At 40.7% G+C, this 17,885-nt stretch overlaps 1 protein-coding gene across 1 annotated transcript in view; it reads left to right on the forward strand.

Annotated features, from left to right (window-relative positions):
• itpr3 (inositol 1,4,5-trisphosphate receptor, type 3) overlaps positions 1-17,885 on the forward strand; it is a 226,867-nt gene that overhangs the window by 104,554 nt on the left and 104,428 nt on the right. Inside the window, exons 10-16 of the mRNA XM_052034535.1 lie at positions 1,984-2,028; positions 4,165-4,316; positions 6,349-6,448; positions 9,384-9,544; positions 13,344-13,485; positions 14,588-14,746; positions 16,017-16,189. Of these exons, the coding sequence (XP_051890495.1) occupies positions 1,984-2,028; positions 4,165-4,316; positions 6,349-6,448; positions 9,384-9,544; positions 13,344-13,485; positions 14,588-14,746; positions 16,017-16,189 (932 nt within the window). The remainder of the gene's footprint in view (positions 1-1,983; positions 2,029-4,164; positions 4,317-6,348; positions 6,449-9,383; positions 9,545-13,343; positions 13,486-14,587; positions 14,747-16,016; positions 16,190-17,885) is intronic.

Raw genomic sequence — 17,885 nt, forward strand, 5'->3', positions numbered from 1 at the left:
TCATTCAGTCTGCCTCTGGTTTCTCCAGTGTAGAGAGGGCCACAATGTGAACACTGACTACAGTTCACGAGATCGGAAGAAGTGCAGGTGAACTTGCTGCTTCACCCAGAAAAATTGTTTGGGACCCTGGATGGTGAGAAGGGAAGAGGTGAAAGGCAGGCGTTGCATAGGAAAGTGCCATATGACAGGGTGGTAGGTGGGCGGAGAAGAGTGGAGTCTCTGTCCCTTCCACTGTTGGGGACAGAGCCCCTAACCACATCTCATCTATTTTTCACGTCTTCGGTGAAGCAAGAACTGGGTTCCCCTGGTTCTCATCTTCCACGACACCAGCCTCTGCATTCATCAGATCATCCTTCACTATTTCCACGAGCTCCAACAATAATGTACCACCAATCACATTCCCCTCACCACCTCTTTCAACATTTCAAAGGGATCACTCCCTTCACAGATCCCCACTCCGCTCTTCCTTTCCCTTCCTGTCCAATGGCATTTCCCATGCAGCCTCTAAAAGGTTGCCATTTTAGCTTCCACCAGACCTCCACTATCGTCTTTCTGACCAGCTCCAGCTACCAACTCCCATCCTGATTTTCCTCCATGATGGTCGAACTCCAATCCCCATATTGATCATGTGTCCTTTGAATTCCTCACCCTGAAACCATCGCACCATTTTCTCCCGGACTGATTTTATTTTCTCCTACTGATCCCAGCCTGAGATTTCTCTGATTATTCACTCTCCCCCCTCCCCTGACCTGGTCTGATTTTTTTTTTTCTCTCTCTCCTCTCCAGGCAGATCCTCCATCACCTCCATGCCTCCATGGTCTGATCCTCTCTCCTTTCTCTTCCCTTAACCCAGCTGAATCTCACCTTCTCCCTGACTGATCCTGATCTGTGCTTGGTCCTCTCTACAGCTTGCCAATCTTCTGCTTACTCACCCAACTTTCTCTTTTAACCATTGATTCCCTCTACCCTCCTGATTCTCTCTCTGACCTTCCTCATTCTCCTCTGTTCCCTACTGCAGTCCAGAGCCCAACTAATTTCCTCTGCAAGCTTTGCAGCAGAGGGAGCTTATGGACAAAAGGTCTTTCTGTGCAAGGCATGTACATTATGTATAAAGCCTTGGGTGGATTTCCGCTGGTGATCGCTGCAAAACTCACCCAGTTCCCCACCCCCAATGCAGCATCACTCTATCGGTGGTACAACCTGTGCCTACTTTTTCAAAAAAAATTAATGCACCATGGTACTTCTCCTGAGTATATTGAACGGAAGAGTAATTTTCAATTTCTGGAAATATCTGAGGAATCTTGGAGGATTTTCATCCATATATTGATGACAGGAAATTAAATTAGTCTTTGTTCCATCTCCATACTTAATGTAGGCCATCCCCGAGCTAAGAACATCCAACTTATGGATGTTCCTTCTTACAAATGAGCTCCCATCATATGATTAAATTCACACCTACCCACCAACATACCTACACACGATCATTCATTCCTACAAATGGCAAAACTAGTTTCCTCTCTCCCTCTCCACTTTTAATAATTGTTCCTCCTTATCAGTCTTGTGTGCTTTTGATGCCATTGATCACAATATTGTGGAGGTACAGTTACCATATCGAGTGATTTTTGTGTATCTTCCAACTTACTGACAAAATCGACTTGTGTTCATCTGTAAAAACGGAATCTATTCATTACCCAGGGATAGCCTGTATCCTTAACAATGGGTATTGGTTTATTATTGTCACATGTACAGAGATACAGTGGAAAAACCTAGTCTCAATTTGAGTATATGCAGATTCAGTCTTGCTACCTACAGATAACTTCTGCAAGACTCTACATAATTTCTGTTTGCCAGTTTTCCCAGTGTAGTGTGGTAGTTTACTTTAAAGGAAAATTGTTGTATTGTTTGTTGTAAACATGTTGATGCCATTCTCTTTTGCGAGCAGGAAGTATTTGTTTCACAATATCGAATATCTATTTTATTTAGGAAAACACAAGTTACAAAGGAGATGCCTTGGATTCGAAAGTTGCGGTAAGTTTTATTTTACTGTGAAATTAATTAGAAACTAGTTCAGTGAGTTTTCCAAAGGTCCAGTGCCTGTTCATCTGAACCAGATTGATGATGTAGAGTTGGGTATATTCTCTCTGGGGTCTGGGGTAGCAAAGAGTGTATCCTTCATGCACAGCTTTTCCTTGTCTTCCACCCAGTCTCGATTGCCACTCGAGATGGGATTGGATTGATGATAGAAGTGGGCCCAGCTCTGAGGCACTTAAAGATTGAATAGCATTGACTTGTTGTGCCAGCTTTTGTCTTAACACAGGACTGGTAATGACCGTGGAACTGTACCGTACCGAGAATCTAGACCTTCCCTTTCTCTAAGGGAAGGAATCCTGAAAAGGCCAAATGCAAGTTTAGAGTGAGGAGATACGTGAACGTAGAACAGTACAGCATAACACAGGCCCTTTGGCCCACAATGTTGTGCTGACCTTTAAACCTCGCCTAAGACTATCTAACCCCTTCCTCCCGGTTCTGGCTTTCCTGCAGCATAGTGCATCCAGACTGCTTACGGCTGCTTGAGGCTATAGTTGCAGGAGATCTTGACAGCAGTGCCTGAGCCCAATCACATTCATCTGCTTCATCACTGATCTTTATCATAAAGGTCAGAAGTGGAGATATTTGCTTAATTCTTGCAGTTACATTTGAGCTTCTCAAATAACATAGCAAGAAGACCTGGAAAATATTTGGGCTTGGATTGATAAGTAGTATTCAGGCCTCCCAGGGACCATCTTCAACAAAAGGTCCCACAACCGTCCCTTCACGTTTAAAGCATTTTCACATTGTCAAAGCCACCATCATCACCAAAGACCAGAAATTTAACTGGATTAGCCATATAAACACTGTGGCCACAAGGACTGATCAGAAACTGGGTGTACTGTGGTGAGTGACTTGCCTCCTGACCTCCTGAAAGCCTCTATCCACAAGTTGTGATGGAATACTGTTCAACTGGCTGGATGAGTACAGCCGTATCAACACTCGGGAAGCTCAACATCACCCAGGACAAAGCAGCCTGCTTGCCTGATGCCCCTATTCATCACCTTAAACATTGACATGTTCCACCAAGAGTACACCGTAACAATGCTGAAAGTCATTCTGCCAAATGTGGCAACTGATCAGATTTTTGACAATTGCACATGAAACCATAATATTTAAAAGTTAGAAGGGCCGGAGCAGCAGGGATATGGAGACACCATGTATGCTTCCAAATTGCACATCATTCTGAATTGAAATATATATTGCTGTTCCTAAGTCAAAATCCTGGAACTCCCTACCTGACAGAGAGTACTTTCACCACTGTTCTGCAGTTGTTCAAGAACACGGCTCGCCATCATCTTCTCAAAGGCAATTAGGCATGGGCTGCCTCATCCCTTGAATAAATATTATATGAAATATCTGATGAACTGCACTAGAAGATAAGATAAGATTTCTTTATTAGTCACATGTACATCAAAACACACAGTGAAATACATCTTTTGCGTAGAGTGTTCTGGGGGCAGCCCGCAAGTGTCGCCACGCTTCTGGCGCCAACGTAGCGTGCCCACAACTTCCTAACCCGTGCGTCTTTGGAATGTGGGAGGAAACCGGAGCACCCGGAGGAAACCCACGCAGACACAGGGAAAATGTGCAAGCTCCTTACAGACAGTGGCTGGATTTGAACCCTGTAAAGTGTTACACTAACCGCTACACTACTGTGAAGTTGAGAAACAGACTGAGGTTGACTACAGAATAAGCACATTTCTGTTCTTTATGGTGAGGTCACTTTGAAAGCATTGAGTAAAGGTGAATTGTGATGGCCATGGACCTTATCACCTTGTGCAGAGAACCCTGCTTGGAAAAAGGTGACAAGTGGAAACTTAGTACACTGTTGGAAACTTAGTAAACTATTGGTTAGAATGAATCATGAGGTAAATCAGTACTTCTTGAAGGAGAATGTTATTTTTCTGCTCTTATGTCTAACACGAGAGATCTTTGTAGAATAATTGCACAAATCAACTCCTACAGTTTTTAATAGAATATTCAACAGGTTGCAAGCATGGTGCGACTGCAGTGTTTTAGAGGTGAAGAATGTACACCAAATGTTCTAATCTGGACTTTGTATCCTCTCATTAGGCAGAACCTAAAATGCTGAATCGAACCAGCAAGAGAAAAGGAGGGGACAAGATCAAGTACAGACTTGTGGCCGTTCCACATGGAAATGACATTGCAAGTTTGTTTGAACAAGATCCAACTACTCTGCAAAAAATGGATTCATTTGTTCCCAGGTACTGTATGAAAGATAGCAGGTTGCACCAACTGCTTAATGTCCTTTACCTCTTGTCCTTTCACTCACCTAGTCATGTGATTCATTGCAATTTAAATCATTCTTCACATCACTTAAAATGTCTGAAGCTTTAAAATCCATGTTTAATAACTACTTAAATTAATATCTTTAAGTCTGAGCTAATGTACGTGTAGTTTATGTGGTTTGGCCGAGAATGAATGATACAGGCTTATCTGCCTTTTAATGAAGAAGGAAGACTTTTAAATGGGTTGATTGACTACCACAGTTGGTATCCTCAAGGTGCAGCATCTCCGAGATGGTTTTGAATGAAAAGGAGAACAGCACTGTGCCCCAAGGAATGTTCGTAATAGTAACTGACCTCTCCTGAGAAATTATCTTTTTGAAAAAAATACTGCCTATAAATTTGGATTTCTCATTATTTGGTGTACAAAACAGGTACTGCATTTAGAGGTGATGCCAAACTGAGAAACTCATCCACCCGCCCCCCCACCCCCACCACCACCACCACCCCCCCACCCTCCAAAGAAAAATTGCAAAAATTGGTAAGATTTATCTTTTAAAAAATGTGAAAGTAGCTTTTACCCCAAATGTTGCCTGGTTACCAATGGTTTATGTTCCCAATCCATTTTACCATAAGGTTTGCTCTGTTTTACTGGGATTTAAAGACAAAAGTCATAGATTGCATATTATTACTCCAATTTTTATTGGTAATACAAGAGATGAGCATTGTGCACATTGATAATGTCATCATGTTGTGGTTGATTATTCTACTGATACCAAGACTTCAAACAAAATTGGAAATGCAAACTTCTGAGGAACTTCAAAAAATTCATTTGATTGAAATACTCAAGGTGTTTTTACTGTTGAGTCAGAGTTTTCAGGCATTGGTGGGGATTCCTTTCTTGTTAAAATATCCATTAGCTTCTTGGGAGGTTCAGAGTGCAGATCAGAAATGAGATGGGCAATCTACCTGACCACTTGAGTTGCTGATCTCATCCCCTTTTCAGAGGCATTTGCATGAAATAGGCAGGTGTGTGTGGCATAGATTGCATAACTGGGTACCTGTTTGAGTATATTCACCAATGAACCAGTCAGAAGCAACAGTATTGATGAGAAGGAGCCCACCTGAAGTGTCAATCTTCATTCAAGCAATAAAGGATGCTTGTGTTTAATGAGTGAATGCTTCTGTAGCCAGAAGATCTTAGGATGACAGGAACTGACAGATAATTTGTGCTAAGTGCTTTGATGCAAAATTCAAATGAAATTTGTCATAATCTTTGTCCTGTCCAAATCTGTAAAATATTTCTGCTGTGACAACAATTATCTTGAGGCAATGTTTCAATATGTTTCAGTCAGCTCTGAAACAAAATACCACATGGAAGTGTAATAAATTTTATCGCTAATGACTGTGGACCACACTCTTGCATCTTAGAACCTGAACAGTCATGTTTGATGCATCTGCTGTCATATGTTTGTCCTATTTGAATGGCCACATTATATTTACTGACTTCAGCAGAATAAACATCAGCTGGCAATCCTATGCAAAGATGCATTTTGTGCAAAAGACTAGGTGGAAATCACAACCAAATTTTATTATTTGTCTTCAAGTTTAAGAAAAATAAAACTAATCCTCAGTAAAATCATAGAATTGTATAGCACAGAAAAAGATAATTCATCCCCTTTATTATTCCTTATAATGTCATTACTTCCCTTTTCACATTTAAATGTTCCCTCAAATAAAATTATGTTGTCATGAATTAAAGGAATAACTTCAGTAATTTTGTTAGAAGCATTTGGTGGTGCTAATATTATGCTACTGCTATACCTGACTCTAAAACAAAACATGGTTCAAACCCGTACTTATGATGTACCAAAATCTGTGACTGAAATACGAGACTTCTCTCTGGCTAAACAGTGAATCGTTCCTTATGAGAAAGAATTTTTATAAATAATAACATCTCCATTTGTATATGTGTTCCTTTCATCTACTGCTATTTGCTTCAATATTTCAGGAATTCATTTGTGAGATTACGGCATCTATGCACCAACACGTGGATTCAGAGCACAAATATTCCCATTGATACCGATGAAGAGAGACCTATAAGACTTATGGTATTTATTGAATTCGGGTTTTTCTGCCAAATTTAATCGATCAAGTTTATTTTGTAATAAATGGCCAGCAGTGGGTTATTCGTATTAAGCTGTATCACATCTATCTGTGTAGTTGATCTGGTTTGATGAATTATTGTTGATTCAGATAAGATAGTAGGAAAAATACTGGATTTGTTAATACTTGGTGAAACATTTGATTTCCTAATATACCTAATATAATATAATTCTTTTGGTCTTTACCATTACTATTGTTTGTGGGGCGATTTTATTGCAAGAGGTGAAATAATAATCTTCGTGCATGGGATATAATTAAACCTAGCACAAGAGGCCAATTATTGAAGAATTCTTTTACCTTCCCTTGTGTCATTCATTTCAGTTTATCAAGTTTCATTGAATAGAACATAGAACAGTACAGCACAGTGCATGCCCTTCAGCCCACGATGTTGTACCGACCTATATAAACCTATTCCACGATCAATCTAACCTTCCCTCCTACACTGCCCATAACCCTCCATTTTTCTTTCATCCATGTGCCTATCTAAGGGTCTCTTAAATGGCGCTATTGGATCAGCCTCTACCACCACCCCTGGCAATGTGTTCCAGGCACCCACCACTCTCTGTGTAAAAATAAAACCTCCCTCTGACACCTCCCCTAAAATTTCTTCCACTCACCTTAAATGGATATCCTCTGGTAATGGCCATTGCCACCCTGGGAAAAAGATGCTGGCTGTCCCCTCTATCTATGCCTCTCATAATCTTATACACCTCTATCAAGTGTCTCTCATCTTCCATTGCCCCAAGAGAAAAGCTCTAGCTTGTTCAACCCTTCCTCATAAGACATGGTCTCCAATCAAGGCAGCATCTTGATAAATCTCCTCTGCACCCTCTCTAAAGCTTCCACATCCTTCCTATAATGAAGCGACCAGCACTAAACACAATACTGCAAGTGTGGTCTAACCAGAGTTTTATAGTGCTGCAACATTACCTCGCGGTTCTTGAACTCAATCCCCCAACTACTGATGGCCAGCACACCATACACCTTCTTAACTATTCTGTCAACGTGTGCGGCGACTTTGAGGGATCCATGAACTTGGACCCCAAGATCCCTCTGTTCCTCCACACTACTAAGAATCCTGCCATTAACTTTGTATTCAGCCTTCAATTTCGATCTTCTGCGTGCAGTGTATCACTGCACACTTTTCTGCATTGAACTCCATCTGCCACTTCTCCACCCAACTCTGCATCCTGTCTATATCCTGTTGTACCCTATATCCTGCTGTACCATTGCCCCAACAATTTTCTCGATCTTTCTTGCTCAACACTACCACTATCTGCAACAGGCTTCCTGTTGGAGTAGAACTAATCTATAGGACAAATGGGAAATTGTTCAACTTATATCAGTCCCACTCCTGAATGAAGGTCACTCCAACAATGATTGGGCTGCAGTACCCAGGCAACACTGGCACATACACATATTTGGAGGCTGTGCTTCAGTTTATCAGTGTTTGTTCATAACTGTGTTAATTTACTGAAACACAGAAGGAGGTCATTTGGCCCATGGAGTCCGTGCCAACTCCCCATAGATCATTCCATTGGTTCCAATCCCTCTCAGTTCTCTCTCACGTGCCCATGAACTATCCACTGATTTTCCTGCCACTCACCTACACGTGGGTCAACTAAGTTTCAAATTTATTATCATGGGCATACATACCCAGGGCATGAACACCATGAGAATTAGCTTTTTGCAGCAGCAGCATAGTACATTACATAAATGATCACATAAATTATACATGACAGAATAAACAAAAATAAACATAATAACATTAGTTAAAGTTGAGGGAAATATAGAATTAAGGATTTTCAGGTCAGTTCCAGAACCTGATGGCAGTGGGGAAGAAGCTGTTGTTGAACTTTTGAGGTGAGGGTCTTCAGGTTCCTGTACCTCCTGCCTGATGGCAGCATTGAGAAGAGGGTATGACTGGATGCTGGGGGTCCTTAATGATGGATGTTGCCTTCCTAAGGCACTACCTCTTGTAGATTCCCGCATTGGTGGAACTGGCTGAGTCCACCACTCTCTGGAGCCTCTTGCATTCTTTTGCATTGGAGTTCCCATACCAGGCCTTGATGTAACCAGTCAGAGTGCTTTCCACTGTACATCTGCAGAAGTTTGTCAGTGTCTTTGATGACCTGTTGAATCTCCTTAAGCTTCTACAGTCACCATTTAACCTACCAGAGTGTTTTTTTTGGAGGTGGGATGAAACCAAAGCATCCAGGTGAAACCCAGCAGGTCACAGGGAGAAAACGTATACTCCATATTGGATAGACCCCCTAGGTTATGATCAAGTAATCTGAGCTCTGTCATGGTGGTAGACAGAACAAATGACTCAAGGTTGTCTCCTCAAAATTGTGTTGCATCCCCCAGTGACTTGTCAGAATAGAGAAGGAGCATGCAGGATTGCATTGAGAACCCTAGCCCATTTGCTGGGAGCACACAGAGGTCTTGCAAAAGCATCAGAAGGAGTACAGTAACTCGCGTACCACCAACCCATCCACTGCTGGTTAGCAGCTCCTGCTCCATCCTGGCAGAGTCTGCAGATTGCACATTAGCATCATCACCCTCATCAATACCCACAGAGCTGGAGTGGAAGCAAGTCATTCTCAACCCCTGGAGACAAGAAAAGTGCATTGAAGTTCATTAGAATGAAAGTGAATACTAAATAGTCCATGCAGTTGCTGTTTTATTATGTAATTTGTTGTGTTAATGACCTGTTGTGGGTTATTTTCTGTTGGGATCAAAATTACACATTGGAGGTTTACATAAGGCCTTTAACTTGAATTAACTGGTAACACCAATTGAAATATCTTAAATGCAGCTACGCTTGGGTTGTATCCAGGGCAAAGTTATCATGAAAATTCTAAAAATCTTTATTTTCAGCTTGGAACATGCCCCAACAAGGAAGATAAAGAAGCTTTTGCCATCGTCTCTGTTCCAGTTTCAGAAATTCGGGACTTGGACTTTGCAAATGATGCCAGCAAAATCCTGGGAACGATTGTTGAAAAATTAGAGCAAGGAACCTTAAATCACAATGACCGAAGGTAATATCCAAACTGCCTTCCTATGAGGTATACAGATGTCTCACTTATTTGATTGTCAGACTGCAGCACAGGTGCCTAGTCTTGTGAGTAAAAAGAGAAAATGCTCAAAATAATCAGCAGGTCAGATGGTGTCTGTGGAGAAAGAAATGGAGCTGATGTTTTGGATCAATAACTTTATCAGAAATGGAAAACATTGGAGATGACAATGTTTTAAATGCACAGAAAGGGAAAGGGGACAGTCAACTAAAAAGGTCTTGGAAGTGGTAGAAGACAGGGGAGATTAAATGACGGGAAGGATGATAGTAATCCCTACGTCATTGTTTTTCAATATTAGCTGGTTTTATCAGGGGAAAGTGCTGTTTAGATGTGAGAAGAAAGGAAGGCAAGTGAAATGGGGCTGGATTTATGCAGCTCAATCTGAGAATATGCAGCTCAATCAATAACAGGGACATTTGGTCTTTGAAAAAAATTCCATTAATGTTTCATACATTAAAAACTTGAGGTTTTGCAGATTAGTTCTTTCATGTAGTCTGAAAGGCTAGGCCAACAGAGATAAGATAAATTGAATGTTTAATTTTGGCTTACAGCAAAATAGTTCAACTTATCCACATTAGCCCAGGCATAGTTGAATATCTTGCCCTAAAGTAGGATAACATGCTTGCCAATAATTTTGTTTCTCAGAGCAAACTATTTCAGTGAACATTTTGGGCGAGGTTGTATAAATAAGAAAAACAATTACAGTTCAGTATGCAAATGAGTATGTTTTTCACCTGGAGCATTTTACAAAATATTCTTGTGCTGTTGTAGATGTGTGCTGGTTTGTTAGCACATTTTTGTGTGGTTATTGTGAATAAGATTCCAAAATAGTTGGATTATGAGTTAAATGAAGAGTAGGGAAATTTAGGTACTAGCTGTGAGGAGGAAGTTGAGAGCATTTTTTTTTGTGCAGAGTTTATATTACAGGAGGATATGTGAGGAAGAACCATAGACTGGATTTTGAATCCTATCTGCAGGTTGTCCTGATAACTTAAAAGCGCAATATTGATCATATCATCAGTCCTCATTATATATTCTGTTTATCCTCTACATTAGGTAAGCTAGAGCACTGCATGTTTGTTTTAAGTGCAAATTATATTGCTCCTCAGATCATGGACTCATTCCCCTGAAGTTACTGGGAGTCAATTTTCATCGGTTTTGTACCATTATCTCCTTTCATCTGCTCTCCCTCAACTGATATTATCTCCTTTTCTTTATACTTGCAGAGCATTTTATTTCTTATTAGTTTGTTTCCTTCATTTCTTCAGCCTTTCCTTTCCTGAGTCTTTGCAATCACTATTTTCTGTGTCTGAGGAGATCTGGACTATCCAGGACTCATGACTCTGGACCCTAACAGGTATGGAAACACATGGTGATTCGCTGCAGAAGAATTTTGCTTGTTCATGCCCCTTCCATTATTTAAAATGGGAACAATGTGACTGTTGAAACCTATTAGTGTTTGAAACCTATTCGTGTAAATCCAATTAGTGTTGTGACCATAACATTTTCATATTGACCCCTGATAATCTTAGGCTGCCGAAAAAATAAATTTCCTCTTGGCTGATGTTAGTTGGGTTATATCGGGTTACGTTAGACAAATGACACAGAAATAGGCATTCAACCCAGCCAGTCTGTGCTAGTGCTGATGAGGCACATCGGCATCCACCCACCTTTCATCATGTAAATTTCTCAGTGATTTCCTCTGCTCCCTTCCGCTTTTTGATAAACAGATATATTAAGAAATAACATGAAAGTCAGGTATGCAGGGGCTCCCTGGTTTATGAGGACCTGACTTATAAAAATCTGACTTCATGCAAATTTGCCCAGACATTTTCAAAGCATTTTTCAAACTAGTAATAATAATAAAATGGATCATGGTTGTCATGAATGACTAGATACTGTATATATTCCATTAGTTTAATTATGTGGGGTGTTGGGATAATTGTTCAATGAAATGAAAGAATTATAGCAAGTGTATTTAGAGCAATACAATCTAGGTAGCTAGAGAAAACAGACCTTTCTGACTTGTGAAGAAATCAGTTTATGGACAGTTCTCAGGAACAGAACACTTGCCTAACCTGGGCACTACCTGTTTCGAGCGAGGTCACAGATAAGCAGTAATTGCATTGAATGATAGAATGGACTAAAAGGGGTAACCGGCCTACCACGCTTCCTAAGTTATCAGCTGTTCTCACTGTTAACAATTGCGGGAGGAAATGAAATCGACCCTACCTGAAGTTTTGAAGTCTGGACTACTTCCTGTTGTTAACACTGTCAGCAGCTGATTGAAGTTGTGAAGTGAGTGAGAGTTTCTTGCATTAGTTCCACAGTCATCATGGTCTCATGTACTGACCATGACAACACATATTCATATTCTCATTTGACACAGAAGAGGGCCGTTTGGCCCATCAAGCCGGCTCTCTGAACGATCACAGTCCCCGACTTACTTCCTTGTGACTTATTCTCTCATACACTGCTCACAAACGCCACCTGTACTGGGGTTAATTCACAGCAGCCAATGAACCTAACAACCAACGGATCTTTGGCATATGAGAGGAAACCGGAGTATCTGGGTAAAACCCATGCAGTTCTTGGAGAGCGTGCAAACTCCACACAGTGGAAGAGGTCAGAATCGAACCCAGTCTTGCTGGAGCTGTGAGAGAGCTGTACTACCTGCAGCGACACTGTACTGCCACTGTTCAGCTCTGTCTGCTAACACCACACTCTCAGATTCCAGATCTTGTGCTTCACATTCCACTCTTATGTCTTGCATTTTAAGCTGACATTGTGAACAACTGATCAACTCTACCTGTAGCCTTTAATTTGCTCTGTTTTACCAGTCACAATTCTCAGCTGACAAAGTGTGTGAGTAGAAATGCAATCCCTTGGTACTATAGTGAGGACTTGACTCAATTCTGGACTTTTATTTTGGTCAATGGTCAATTGCTAAATGAAAAACACGATGATGCTGGAGGAACTCAGCAGGCCAGGCAGCATCCGTGGAGAAAAGCAGGCTGTCAATGTTTCTGGTCAGGACCCTTCAGGATTGAAGATAGGAAAAGGGGAAGCCTAATATATATCGGAGGGAAAAGCAGAGCAGGGCACAAGGTGGTGATAGGTAGATGCAGGTAAGAGATAGTGATAGGCAGGTGTGGGAGAGGAGGGGAGAGCAGATCCACCAGGGGATGGGTCAAAGGTAAGGAGAGAGAGGGAAAAAAGGTAGAAAAAAAAGAGGCTAGGAAAGGGAAAAAGAGTACAAGTGTTGTGAGGAAGGGGGTAGGGATTATCTGAAGTGGGTGAATTTCAAGCGGTGGGTGTATTCCCCACTCCCCTTCCCCACAACACCCCCCCCCACCACCACCATGCTTCTACTCTTCTTCCCTTTCCTAGCCTCTTTTTTTTCTACCTTTTTTCTTCTCCCCCTCCCCTCCTCCCCCACACCTGCATCTATCTATCACCACCTTGTGCCCACGCTGCCTCCCCTCTTTTGTCCACCTATCACTGCTATGCTTTTCCCTCCTGTATATTAGGCTTCCCCTTTCCCTATCTTCAATCCTGAAGAAAGGTCCTGACCCGAAACTTTGACCGCCTGCTTCCCTCCAAGGATGCTGCCTGGTCTGCTGAGTTCCTCCAGCATCATAGTGTTTTTCATCTAGATTCCAGCATCTGCAGTCCTTTGCTTCTGTCTGATTTTTTGCTATATTTGAGCTTTCTTACCTTTTGATGAGTGACAAAGATTTAGATTGTTATTTGTCCATTGCAGGTTTGCAATTAAATTATTGGAGGATCTTGTGTTCTTTGTTGCGGATGTTCCCAACAATGGTCAGAATGTTCTGGACATCGTCATGACAAAACCCAACAGAGAAAGGCAAAAACTGATGCGAGAACAAAATATACTGAAACAGGTATTTAATAAATACCATTTAATAACAATACAATGAATAAGGTTAGAGAAAACAATATTTACAGTAAGGGCTAAGGGCTACTGTGTATTAATGTGGTAGCAACCAAAGTAAACACATCAAGTAAAAATCATTACACTCACTTCACTGTTTTACTGATAGCCTGTTAGATTTTATTTAAGATTACATCTGCAGTCCTTTGGTAAAGTTTCTATAATTGCAACTCAAAGTTTCCCTTATTATTTCCAGAACAGGTAATGCACTTTCCAGCTTTCTTTAATTAATAGGAATGTAAGCAAGAATAATTATGATCTGTATATTTGTAAGTGAGAAACAGATTCCTCCATTGTTTACCGATAAGTATGATATTCCCACAATCGTTCCACTTCCTACTGGAAGTAAAATACCATATTTGGTCATTCTCTCTCCAATTCCTCAACAGATACTTGGATAATTATCTGTGATCATTTTTTTTTTGGAGGGTCATTTTCAATCCTCATCCAAACCCGCAGGGCCTGATCATTTCCCAGTTAGCCTCTTACAGCTGTGGCTCTCAGCTCCCCTTATCAGCTCCCCTTCAGTTGGCACACTTCCTGCCCTGATGGTTACCCAGTTACTGGTGTTGGAATTGCACAGATGTGTCTTTGGGTAATTTTGAGGGCCTACTGAAAGTAACTGTCGTGCCCATAAGAATCAATTCTAGCACAGAAGAAATTGGTGTGAGGGTTAGAATTTTCCATAAATGGTCTATCTGAAATATTTATCAGAGATATAGAATTATACAGCACAGAAACAAGTCTTTGGTCCACCATACCTGTGCTGACTGTCAAGTACCTGTCTATACTAATCCCATTTACTAACACTTGGTCCGTAGCCTACTGTGCTGTGATAAGTGAAATGCATCTTGAATGTTGTTGGAATACCTGCTTCCACCAGCTTCTCAGGCAGTACATTCCAAATTGCAACCTCCCTCTGGGTGAAAAAATTCTTTCTCAGATCCCTTCTAAACCTTTTGTTCTTCACCTTAAACTTGTGCCACACCTAGTCTTTGACACCTCTGCCACGGGGAAAAGTTACTCATCCACCAATTATTTGCATTGCACAGATATTTGGAATCCTGAAGGTTCCTTTTGAAGATAAAGGAGAAGGGCCAATGTTAAAATTGGAGGAGTTGGCTGATCAGAAGAATGCACCATATCAGTACATGTTCCGCCTCTGTTACAGAGTGCTTCGGCACTCACAGGATGACTACAGGAAAAACCAGGTATGGCGCAATGAGTCACTATTGTTGGTTCAGGTCCAATTCCAAAGCATGAGCTTAAGTGGGAATTAGTTTCTTTATTTGACCATTAGTGACACAAAGCTATAAACTGAGATTTTACTTTCATTCAAGAAATCATTATCACTCATCTATGCCTGTGTCGCTAAGAAATTAGTAACACTCGCTGTCAGCAATGAGATGTTTCTTCTGCAGCCTTAAATGTGGATTCCATCTTTTTAATTGACTTAAACAAAAGGATTGTTTTCACATTCTTCTGTCCATCTCCAAAGTCAAAAGTCAAAGTCAAATTTATTGTCATATACACAAGTACATGTATGCACAGGTGCAATGAAAAACTTGCTTGCAGCGGCATCACAGGCACATTGCATCTTATTAGCAGCATTCACAAGAAAAACATAAATTAAACACAAATTATACACAATTTTTACAAGAAAGAAAACAATTAGAACAAACAAGAAGTCCATTTTAGTGCAAAGTGATCAGAGTGGTCTTAGTATTGCTGAACTGTAGTGGTGATTAGGGTTTTGCTGGTTGATTCAAGAACCAAATGGGTTGAAGGAAAGTAGTTGTTCTTGAACCTGGTGGTATGGGACTTCAGGCTTCTGTGCCTCCTGCCCGATGATAGCTGCAAAAAGATGGCATGGCCTGGATGGTTGGGATCTTTGGTGATAGATGTTGCCTTCTTGAGGCAGCTCCTCCTGTAGATACTACCGATGGTGGGGCAGGATGTGCCTGTGATGTATTGGGTAGGGTCCACTACACTCTGCAGATTCTTGTGTTCCTGCACATTCGAATTGCTGTATGAGACCATGATGCAACCAGTCAGGATACTTTCAACAGTACATCTATAGAAGTTTGTTGGAATGTTCGGTGACATCCTGAACATCTTTAACCTCCTAAGAAAGTAAAGATGCTGGCACACTTTCCTTATGATTGCAAACTACCATTTCAGAGTTGGAAATAAAAATGCCTTGTGATTCAGTTCCACATGACAGTTTGCCACAAATTGTTATATTTTCTGGAGCATGCTAGCCTCCCCGCCTGAATTCCTGCTCAGTGCTACCCTCATGCATTGTACTTTATCAGAAGCTATAATTCCTAAAACCTGCCTCAGAAAGAACACACATAAATCAATGCCTTTGTGAGCCAGTTTGCTCTTCTGGAATGTTGTTGATGAGGGAGGAAGTGGTATTGAAAAGAGTTGAGGTAAGAAAGAGTTTGGTATGATATTTTCCTATTGTTACTGTCCAAGGAACACATAGCCAAGCAGTTTGGAGTGATGCAGTCCCAGATTGGTTTTGACATTTTGGCTGAAGACACAATCACAGCTCTGCTCCACAATAACAGAAAACTGTTGGAACAGCATATTACAAAGACAGAGATTGAAACCTTTGTCACACTAGTGAGGAAGAACAGAGAACCTAGGTAAGAACTTCTCCTTGTCTCCAGTCACTTGAGAAATCGATCTTTCATCGGTGGGCATAATGCTAAAGCTCACAGATTAGTCTTGGCCTGATCCCAAATAGTGCATGGGCTAATTTCGAGCAATGGATGAAGGAAAGGCGTTACATGATCTGCAAAGTCTGCCTCGTGACATTATTGCAGGTCTGAAGTGTTTTAAAACAGCCCCATTTCCCTGTGTCAGTGAATCTCACCATTCGCTGATGAAATCTATCCAGGTAGGATGATGCCCATTCATTCCATCAGGCCAAGCTCATTCAACCCAGCCACTGTGTGGATTCTGTTTGTTTTAGTCAAAAATTCCATCAAAAACCTTCATAGAAACTTCTACGGAGAGAATTCCCATTTGAGTCCAGGCATTGGGTTGTATTATGACAAGGCAGACACCTTTGGATTAATATCTCATTTGTCTATTCAGATGGATGTAAGATGTTCCATGACACTACCCAAAGATCAGAGAGTTCTCCATTGCTTCACTCAAAATTGTTTCATTAATTAATATCATCAAATAAAAAGATTAAATGGGCATGACAAGAATTTCATTCCAGCTTTTAGGATGTTATGGACACAGATTAATCGTGAAATATAAAATTTACTACACTCCACGGTAATTAAATGTGCCTGTTGCTTATGATATGGGCTGCATTTTTAACTTGCTGCTCAGGCATAAAATTGGCAGTGTGAATTAAGCAGCAGTTATAGAAACCACCTTAATTTCCATTTATTTCTTTTGGTTTCTGTAAAAAAAAAACTGACTTAACCTCATCTCCTGGTTTGGTTTTAAAATCCATCATGAACAAATCACAATAATGTCCTCCAGGGAAGGTAATTTGCCATCCTTAGCTCATCTAGTGACTCCAGACCAATAGCACTATGTTAACTCTTAATAGCTCACTGATGTGCAAGAAGCAATTAAATGTGGCCATGGCAGTAATGTCTGCATCCTGTGGGAAAAAGTAAAAATACTTTTCTTTAGTATCACCAATCAATTAGCTATACAGTAAAACTCCAATAATCTACCTTTCAACAATTCAGAAATCCAGATGATTTGACATCTGGCTTACCCAGAAATGTTTGGCTCAATCTCTACTCACTCACTGGGGCTCCAGTTCCCACACTTCCTTCCCACTCACCAGGACCCTGGTTCTTGCTGCCCATTTAAACTTACCCTGGTTATGTAGTATTTATTATAATACTGTGTAATATTGTTAAAAGAAGTAAATTTAAAGTGTGTTGGGGTACCAATAGAAATGACATCCAATAGTTGGGAAATTCTGCTAGTCTGGCCGATTTATTGGAGATTTGCTGTAATGATAAATAGCTGAACGAGTTTTCATTTTTGCTGTTGGAGAATGACAGCATATGGTATTGTAAATGAAGGAAGCAAGTATTCTCTGATTACCTCCCATTCAATCTAAAAGGGAAGAAGTGAAAAGTAATACTGAAGATAATTTTTCTGGTGTTAAAAGGTAAAGACATGTCCTTAATTAAGTCTTTTTTTTATCCCCACACATAGTTACAGTGTTCAAATTTACTGTCTCATTTCAATGCAGTATGCTTCATGTGTGCATGCAGGGATTATCCATTCCTCAAGCCTATTCATCATTTAGAGAGATCATGGCTGATCTTTGGTCCACATTCATAATAGATTTTATTAGTG

Source organism: Pristis pectinata, chromosome 20 (genome assembly GCF_009764475.1).
Source record: "Pristis pectinata isolate sPriPec2 chromosome 20, sPriPec2.1.pri, whole genome shotgun sequence".
Taxonomy (NCBI): domain Eukaryota; kingdom Metazoa; phylum Chordata; class Chondrichthyes; order Rhinopristiformes; family Pristidae; genus Pristis; species Pristis pectinata.